The 8,990-nt window shown below is 38.5% G+C and overlaps 1 protein-coding gene across 3 annotated transcripts; it reads right to left on the bottom strand.

Annotated features, from left to right (window-relative positions):
• Window positions 1–115: 115 nt before the first annotated feature.
• On the bottom strand, window positions 116–8,794 carry LOC100808046 (putative ribosomal large subunit pseudouridine synthase SVR1, chloroplastic). Of its 3 annotated transcripts, XM_006589341.4 has the most exons (10): window positions 8,238–8,794; window positions 8,070–8,149; window positions 7,865–7,965; window positions 7,488–7,560; window positions 7,181–7,274; window positions 7,018–7,066; window positions 6,481–6,631; window positions 5,176–5,232; window positions 779–834; window positions 116–427 (listed from the first exon to the last, which is right to left on the bottom strand). In XM_006589341.4, exons 1-10 carry the CDS (start codon window positions 8,713–8,715, stop codon window positions 397–399), a joined length of 1,170 nt encoding a protein of 389 aa, XP_006589404.1. In that variant the 5' UTR covers window positions 8,716–8,794; the 3' UTR covers window positions 116–396. The 3 variants fall into 3 exon arrangements, with proteins under 3 accessions (XP_006589404.1, XP_006589405.1, XP_025979935.1); XM_006589342.4 differs by lacking the exon at window positions 116–427 and having other exon boundaries at window positions 775–834; XM_026124150.2 differs by lacking the exons at window positions 116–427; window positions 779–834; window positions 5,176–5,232 and adding an exon at window positions 5,702–6,242.
• Between the last annotated feature and the right edge of the window lie 196 nt (window positions 8,795–8,990).

The raw sequence follows: 8,990 nt of genomic DNA, 5'->3' as shown, positions 1-8,990 counted from the left end.
TAAAATTAAAAAAAAATGATGTATTGAAAAAATGTTGGGTGCAGAAAAAAAATCCCTCTTTCTATTAATATGCAGCCCAATCATTGAAAAATTGAGTTTAGTCTAAAAAATAATATTTCCGGAAATTTCGATCTCCATTCTTTCTATTATTTTTTTCCAAATTAGAGTCCGAGTAGTCCCTTAATTTGAACAGGCGCTCTAGGTTAAACTTGTATCATTTTACATACAGGCACGTAATCACCGTTTACAACAATTTCAATAAAGATACCAGCAATCCGCCGGGTTGGTTCACGTCCATCGGAAAAAGTCATATCTCTTCTAAGCAGTAGTTTAAAATCTTCTCCCAGTTCTTCTAGACTATACATATATGCTGATTGCAAGAGCATGATATTGGCTTCACGTTAAACACTCCGGAAAGTAGTGTGCACTGCCAGGGTATCAGAATTCAATAGCTCAAATCAAACAAGTGCTGAACAACACTTTGAAAATAGCTTCAGAGCTGTTCTAATATGAATAAGAATGAGGAATGTTTCTAGCTCCAGTAATTTAAGAAGCAACTTTATTAGCTCTTCCACCCCAATGCGTTGAGATTCGTTTTATTTAACTCAATATACTTTCCTAACCTGAAAATGCAACAGATAAAAATGTTTTAATTCACTTAATTACCTGCTAATTCAATTGAAATGTTATAGTAATTGTATTTGAATACGGCTATTACTACTAGATCTGAAGAAATACTACTTCAAGAACTAAGGAAAATTAGATGCATGGCAATTACCCAAGGTCTGGTGGAAGTCTAAACCCACCAATGCGTACTCGCTTTAATGAATGAATCTGAAATATGAAACAAAAACAAGAAACCAATGCATGTAGTTAGTCATTTCCCTGAAGGAGAAAAATAAAAGCACTTAGCATGTTGTTATTATCTATAGATATCATACATGGAAACACTCCCAAAACTAAAATTCCCATAAGTTGAAACCAATAAACACAAGCAGATACCACAAAAGACAAGGATGAAAGTAATCAATGTCAAGCAGAACCAAAAATCTTTAATCTGGTCTGATTTTTCTGATGGATTTAACATAAAGAAATTACTCAAAAACAGAAATAATGTCAGACATGCAGACAGTATTATATTTGTTAGAGTCGTTCATGTTAGAGCTGTTTAGAATAAAAGGGTTTTAATATGTATACGGGCTTGGCCCAAGTGATGCTTAACCTAGTATTATAGATGTTTACAGTTTACTCATATGCCTCTCTCTCTTTCTCTCATATCTCTTTCTAGATGGTATCAAAGACCCAGGTAAGGTTTAGCGCTGCCTTCAGCAGTCTCTGTCTGCAGCCGGAAAAAAAAAAAAAAAAAACCCTTACCAGCAGCCACAACGGAGGCTGACCAAGACTGCTGGAAGGTTGAAAAAAATTTCGGTAGCCAAAACATGGTGCAACTCGGGGATTAGAAAATTCCATTTTTATGGGCTTTTTCGTGTGCGACCTTGGACGTCAGTTTTTCGCAGCTGATGGCTTGCGTTTTTTGGGACAGAGTAGGTCATTTTTTATGTGTGAGTAAAGCTCAGTTGATTTTGTGGCAGTTCATGGTGTTTTGGGAGTGTTCCAAGGAGTTACGGTGTGACCCGGGGTGTTGTCTGGGTCAAAGAGTGTGTTTCGTTGTTGCATAAGGATGTCTAACAGCGACAGAGGTGCCAAGGGGCCTACTACTGATATCGTTACCACTTCCTCCAAACTCACTGATATCAAACTTGATGGGGACGGTGAGAATTATGTGGAAGGGAAGTATTTGGTTGAAGTTAGTCTCGGTGGGATGGGTAGGGAAGATCATCTAATAGAAACATGTACGGATGGGTCGAAGGAAGCGATGTGGAATACGGAGGACAAACGGATCTTAGCATTGCTCGTCAATTCCGTTGATAGACGAACTCAGTTTGTTATTACCCATTATGGGATTTTCTGAAATTCATCTATGCAAAATCCAACAAATTGAATTGGACTTATGCTCTTCTGCAGGAAATTTTCAGCCCCAAACAGAATAAGCGGAAATTGATGGACTACTTCTTAGAGTTCAAGAAGTACACTAAAGAATTGACTTCTCTCCTCGCCTGCAAATCTGTAGAGGAGATGGTGACCCAACAGAATAAACTTATAGCTCTAAGCCAGCTTTCTAGTCTTGATTCAGAGTTTGAGGTGGTTCGCTCTCAGATATTATCTAGTCAGCAGGTGGATACTCTTACTGATGTTTTCTCTTGGGTTATGCAGTCCTCTTTTGAGGACTCCCACTCCACTCCAGAGGGTGATTCCCTTGATCACTTTGCTCTAGCAGTTCAATCAAGGAGGTCATGGTGGTCGTGGCCATGGTCGAGGTGGAGGTCGTGGTGGACAGGTGACTTGTTATGCTTGTGGGAAAGTGTGTCACTATAGAAATTGGTGTCCTCATTCCTCGCAGAATCAGCAGTACTTGCAGTCATAGGCTCATGCAGTGTCGACATCCCATTTCCTCACATATGTCTTTTGCTCATTTGCCATCCACCTCTAAGTCCTTTGTTGTTGGCCTAGATTCTGTTTCTATCCCTAAATCTCTTTCAGATGCCCTGAGTCATGGTGACTGGAGACAAGCAATGAAGGAGGAAATGACGACTTTTGAGAAAAATGGAACTTGGGATTTCATTTCTCTCCCTAAAGGAAAGAAAGCTATTGGTTGCAAGTGGGTTTATACTGTCAAGATGAATCCTAATGGGTCTGTGGCTCGTTTAAAGGCTTGCCTCGTTGCCAAGGGGTATGCTCAAACTTATGGAGTTGATTATACTGATACTTTTTCCCCTATTGCTAAGCTTTCCTCTGTTCGTAGTCTTATCTCTCTTGTTGCTACACATCATTGGCCTTTGTTTCAATTGGATGTGAAGAATGCTTTCTTGCATGAAGACTTTTTTTTTTTTATCAGCAAAGATAAAACTATATATATATTAGAGAAGTACCAGAGGTACTAAATACAGAGTTAGACACCATAAATATGGTTCCTCAATCAGGCAGCATAAGTCTGATTAGGAACCAAAATATGGGAAGAAAATACATGTGATATGATCCCAAAAAACACCCCTACTACTGCAAAAAATGATGTTTGAAGTTACTGGACCAGTGATTGAAATGAATAGTAAAATCCTTCTCCAAATTATGAAGCCAAGTCCACATTAAGAAAGTGGCGCCTTCAACCAATTTGTTTCCATCAAAAGTCGCTCCAGAGAACAGAATTCGGTTTCGAAGCTGCCAAGTAGACCAAGTGATAGCCAACCACCAGTATTGCCACCTCCTATTCCTTCTACCATCTTCTTGCAAAAAGGAGTACTGCATGAACAGCTGCTTTGTACTCAAAGGCATAGCACCTTTGAGGAGGTGTATATGGAGCACCTGGGTTTGTTGATCAGGGGGGAGTTTGGCAAGGTGTGCCTCTTAAGGAAGTCGTTATACAGCTTGAAGCAATCACCTAGATCTTGGTTTGGGAGAATTAGTGACGTGGTCCTTGCATTTGGACTGAAGCGGAGTCAGAGTGATCACACAGTGTTTTATAAGAATACTAACCTTGGCAGCATCTTACTTGTGGTGTATGTTGATGATATTGTGCTTGCAGGAAGTGATAGTAAAGGCATTGACGACTTGAAGAGTTTTCTTCAATTTTAGTTTTAGACTAAAGACTAGGGGGCCTTGAAGTACTTCTTGGGTATTGAGGTTATGTACTCAAAGAAGGGGATCTTCCTATCACAAAGGAAGTATGTTTTGGACTTGTTGAATGAGACAGGTTTGATGGGAGCCAAACCATGTGAAACCCCTATGGAGCCAGGGATCAAGTTGACCGCAGATGGAGTTCCATTCTCTGATCCACAGAGCTACAGACGACTAGTGGAGAAGCTAAATTATTTGTGTCACTAAACTGGGCATTGCCTTCCCAACAAGTGTTGTTAGTCCATTCATGAAGTTCCCGTCTAACACTCATTGGGAAGCACTTATCCGCATTGTTAAGTAGTTGAAGAAAGCTCCAAGAAAAGGGATTGTGTATCAAGATCGTGGGCACATGCAGGTGGAGGCATTCTCTGATGCGGATTGGGCTGGGTCTCCTATGGACCGTAAATCTACCACGGGCTACTGTTTATTTTGGGGAGGTAATTTGATCTCTTGGAAAAGTAAGAAGCAGGATGTGGTGGCAAGATCCAATGCAGAGGCAGAAATATAGGACTATGGCCCAAACGACTTGTGAGTTGAAATGGGTGAGACAAATTTTGGAGGAGATACGATTTTCTAATACCTATCCTATGAAATTGTGGTGTCACAACGAAGCTGCCATGCATATTGCATCAAATCCAGTCTATCATGAAAGAACGAAGCATATTGAGGTAGATTGTCACTTCATCCGAGAGAATGTGCAACAGAACCTTATATCCACCTCTTATGTCAAGACAGGCGACCAACTGGCAGATGTGCTTACAAAAGCTTTGAATGGGGTGCGTAGTGACTTTATTTGTAACAAGCTGGGCATGATTAACATCTATGCTCCAACTTGAGGGGGAGTGTTAGAGTCATTTATGTTAGAGCTGTTTAGAATAAAAGGGTTTTAGTATGTATACGGGCTTGGCCCAAGTGCTTGGATATGCTTAACCTAGTATTATAAATATGATGGTAGCTACACATTGTAGAGTACCTAATTACAGTTTACTCATGTGCCTCTCTCTCTCTCTCTCTTTCCCTTATCTCTTTCTACAATATTCAGTTAGGGTCAGAGACCTATTCATTTCACACTTGAGATAAATTATCAAAACACAAATCATGAAAGTGCTATCTAGTAATGAGAGTCCACCTGAAATATAGGCTTCCTCTGAAAGCATGATACTATGTTGAAGATATAACCATTTCAATAATATATTATGTACATGAGAAAACCCATGTACATCAGTGGACAATACTCACATGAAAAATTGTAATAGCATCACTATATATCAATACAAGTTATGCCTAATAATACCAAAATTTAATAAACTCCTATCTGAAGCAAAGAAGCAGGATCCAGAATAACTGGAATTGGGTTCATTAAATTTCATGATTTAAGCATTAGTAGTTTTACTTTTGCCCTTCTGGGGAAAGTTAAACAGACCACATGTATGATAAGCTAACCTCAAGTCCAGCTCTTTTGACGAGTTCACGAACTTCATGTTTCCTACCTTCATGAACCTATGAGAATCCAAATTAAAAGAAGCAACAAATGTCAGCTAGGAAGTCTCATGTTCTAAAAAGTAGATAGAGAAAATTCAACAGACTAAAAGGAAGTCATTTTGAGATAATGAGGATGAGGATGTCAATATCCTGGCATTATTGCTTAAATATATTATATACGCCAATACTCCCTTGTGATATGTACAAATTCCCATTCAGGTCCAACAATATATGTTCAGTCTTCAAGTTCCAAAATATGATTGAACACTCAGAAACATAAAAGGAAAACAGGATTTGTAATTAATGTTTAATACCCCAAAGCCATTCATCTGAGAATTCCCTTGGCTCAGTTTTTATAAAATGGGCAAAAATTAAATCATTCAGTATTACCTGACTTGAAACACTTCAACTTATGAGTAAGATTACAACAAGAGAAGATCATAATTTCTTCTTTTTTTTTTTTTGAACGGCCAAAAGTATTTATATATTAGATATGAATAGTACCAGGGGTACTACAAAGATACATATAGGATGCCATTCCTGAGACTAGAAAACATAATCAACAAAATAACACCCCAACAAGTAAAACTACAAAACCCAGCCAAACGTCCCACACTAGGTGAAGGCAAGAGACATAGATGAGGACCATTGCTGAAAAGGAACAGCAAAGTCCTTTTCCCACCCCCTCAACCAAGACCAGGTAAGAAAGATTGCATTATCCACCAACTTAGAGATAACGAACGGTTGATTTTTAAAGATCATATCATTTCTAAAGTTCCAAATAGATATTGTTGCTGTTATCCACCAAATCTTCCACTTTCTATTAGAAGCCCTCGAAGCAGCCAAGGAGAAGTGCTGAGTGAAGTTGTCCCCAGGCCTACAATGCAAGACTCTGTCTTCCTTGACCCAAGAGTTGAACTCCCACCACAATGGCATAATTTTTTTGCATGTGAAAAAAAGGTGAGAGGCAGATTCAACTTGACTTTGGCAGAAGGTGCAGAGAAATCAAATTATGTTTCGTGCCTTTCCTAGAATTGACCCAAAGTAGTATTATATGAAACACAGTCAATAGTTCCATTTCCATACCTTTTCTATACTATAGCCAACAACACTATAGTTTGCATTATTCATCAACCATACACACCAATAGATTGTGGTTTAAGTGAGATACTATGTTATCATCAGATAATGTCAGATGCACAAATTTACAACTAGTATTGATTAGAGTAGTGTAACTGATATAAAAGATCAAAACAGATAAATTACCACAATGCGAATTCGAGTTCTTTGCATCTCTGGCTGACGTGGAAGTAACTCCACAACATCAGGCACACAAAGGACACCCTCAACAGTAGTTCCCTCGCTTATGGCTATTAAGTGCCTCTTGTGAACTAAACCATCAATTGTTGCAATGTATCTAATATAACAAATGAGGTGTTTCAGAGAATGAGAATTTATTTGAAATTTGAATGAAAGACTTTCTTGGTCCGAGAAATAATAATAATAATAATAATAACACACAAAAAAAACATATAACATAAACCATACAATAAAGTGTTCGATTAGGATAGGATTGCCATGGGATAGGGAGAACCTAATCATTTTCAATCATTTAGTGCAAGTAAACAGTAAAAAACTATGAAATGCACAACAGCATCAAAATCACTTGAACCAAACTTCCCATACAAAATGTGTTCACAACATCCCAAGAACCTTTAGAGAAGCATAAGTTTTTTTTAGCAAAAGAAAAAGCATAAGTTTTTTCATTGAGAACACACACCCAAACCAAACTCATTGACTCACTCTTTTGATAAATTTGATGAAGGATGCGAAAGCTTTTGAGCAAAATCTCCTGTAAAGTGTAAACAAGCATCATTGCATTAAGTATTAGATGAAACTGTTCATGTTTAAGACGTAATTTATCAATAGAATAGAGATAAAACTGCTTTCACAGCAAATCACATACCATCATTAGTCACAATAATTAACCCAGTGGTAGCAACGTCAAGGCGCCCTACAGTAAATAACCGTGGTGTGGGTACTCCCGGATGCTTTTTACCCTGCAAAAAAGAAAAAAATGTTTTAATGCAAAAGCAGAGGGAACTACAGACATAGATCCTAAAAGAGATGAACGATATATTGTCTCAAAAAGAGTTATCCAATGCCTTCACATAACTATTTAAGATCAAAGTTATAAAAAAAAAAAAAAACAAAACAAAACAAAATCTACTATCAATCAAATATTAATCAATAAAGCTCAAAGCGTCACATACCCAACTGTTCAAGTAATCATCAAATAAACTTATCACAGATTTAGACTCGTTCTCCCCAGATGAACATATATACCTGAGGAAACACAATTGCATTAGCATCACTAGGAAATTCAACCCATGCAACCTAGACATACATTAAACTTCTTCATAAATACTTACAAGAGAAAAAAAAAATAAAAAGGTAAAATGAATTAAGCTTCTCTCATAAGATAAAATCAACTTATTCACTTAACTTGTATAAAACTCTCTCATCTAACTTGTCCAAAAACTGAAGTGCAAAAGTTGATTTTAGCTTATAAGAAAATATCAATTCATTTGTCCTTATTTTCTTCTCTTATTATCGAAATAGGCCTTAACAATGAACATACATAACATACCCTTTGGGTTTGTTCAATGCCAGATAAACCTTCTGAGGCTGCCTCTTCGGAAGCCTGTTCCCGTTCACATAGATAACATCCTTCGCAGGATCAACTTTAGTCTGCAAAATGCAAAAATGAATTAAATTAAATACAAAAAAATCAAAAACCACGAAATTCAAATTGGAGAAAATGAAATTAATTCAGTGCAGGAAACAAACCAAACCTGAGGCGTATTACACACGGTACCATTCACCGTAACCTTCCCTTCGAAGATAAGCTCTTCGCAGCTTCTCCTGGACGCAACTGAAAACATTCACAGCAACAAACAACTAACTCGTAACAGTAAATAACGAACTCGTAACGGCGATAACCAATCCCGTAACAAACTCACCTCCGGAGGCGGCGAGAACCTTGCTGAGGCGCGCGGCGGAGGATTCCTTGATGTTTTGGTTATAGAACCGCCGCGCCGCCTTCGAATGCTGCGGCGGCGCTGTGGAGCGAGCCTTTTGAGGTTTAGTGGTGTTGGTGGCGGTGGCGGCGGTGGTTTTGGTTTGCTTATTGTCCTTTTTGGTTCCGGTTTGGGCGGTGGCGATGGCATTGAGGAGGCTCGGGGGAGGTTCTGATTGGAGCCTGAGGTTGCCGTCCTCGCCCCGGACGATCCACGGGATGAGGAGCGGCCCGTCGGGCTCGTTTGAGGCGTCGGGTTCGGGCTTGGGCTTGGGCTTAGGGGGAGCGAAGGAGATGTTGAATTTGATGGAGGAAGAGAAGGAGCATGTGAGGCGAGGGAGAGTGCGAAAGGGTGAAAAGTGTGTGTGGGATTTGGAGAAGCAGTGAAGAGAGAGTGCGGCAATGGCCGTCGTTGCACCCATTTTTGGGGGGTTCCAAACTGTTTGCTATGAAGTAAGAAGGATAAGAAGTTGATTTTAGGAGTGGAGTGCCTACTTTACTTGTTCTACTGGTTTTCAAAAGAAAGAGAAAAAAAAAATACATGAGTAGATTTTAATTTTTTAAAGAAGTTTTTATTTTTATTTTTTTTCTTACAAGTATTCATAAGAAAATTTATCCAAATATAATCTAGTCCTTAATTAAGTTATTTCAAATTGACCATAAATTAAATATGTTCCTACTTGTCTTATAAACTTGA

Source organism: Glycine max, chromosome 10 (assembly GCF_000004515.6).
Source record: "Glycine max cultivar Williams 82 chromosome 10, Glycine_max_v4.0, whole genome shotgun sequence".
NCBI classification, from domain to species: Eukaryota; Viridiplantae; Streptophyta; class Magnoliopsida; order Fabales; family Fabaceae; genus Glycine; species Glycine max.
This window is presented reverse-complemented; position numbering and strand designations above follow the sequence as displayed.

Coding starts and splice junctions, on each gene's coding strand:
- LOC100808046 (XM_006589341.4), bottom strand. CDS start 8,715: ATGGGTGCAACGACGGCCATTGCCGCACTCTCTCTTCACTGCTTCTCC. Junction 7,966..8,069: donor CCGTGTGTAATACGCCTCAG/GTTTGGTTTGTT, acceptor TGCATTTTGCAG/ACTAAAGTTGATCCTGCGAA. Junction 5,233..6,480: donor GAACTCGAATTCGCATTGTG/GTAATTTATCTG, acceptor GGATTCTCATAG/GTTCATGAAGGTAGGAAACA.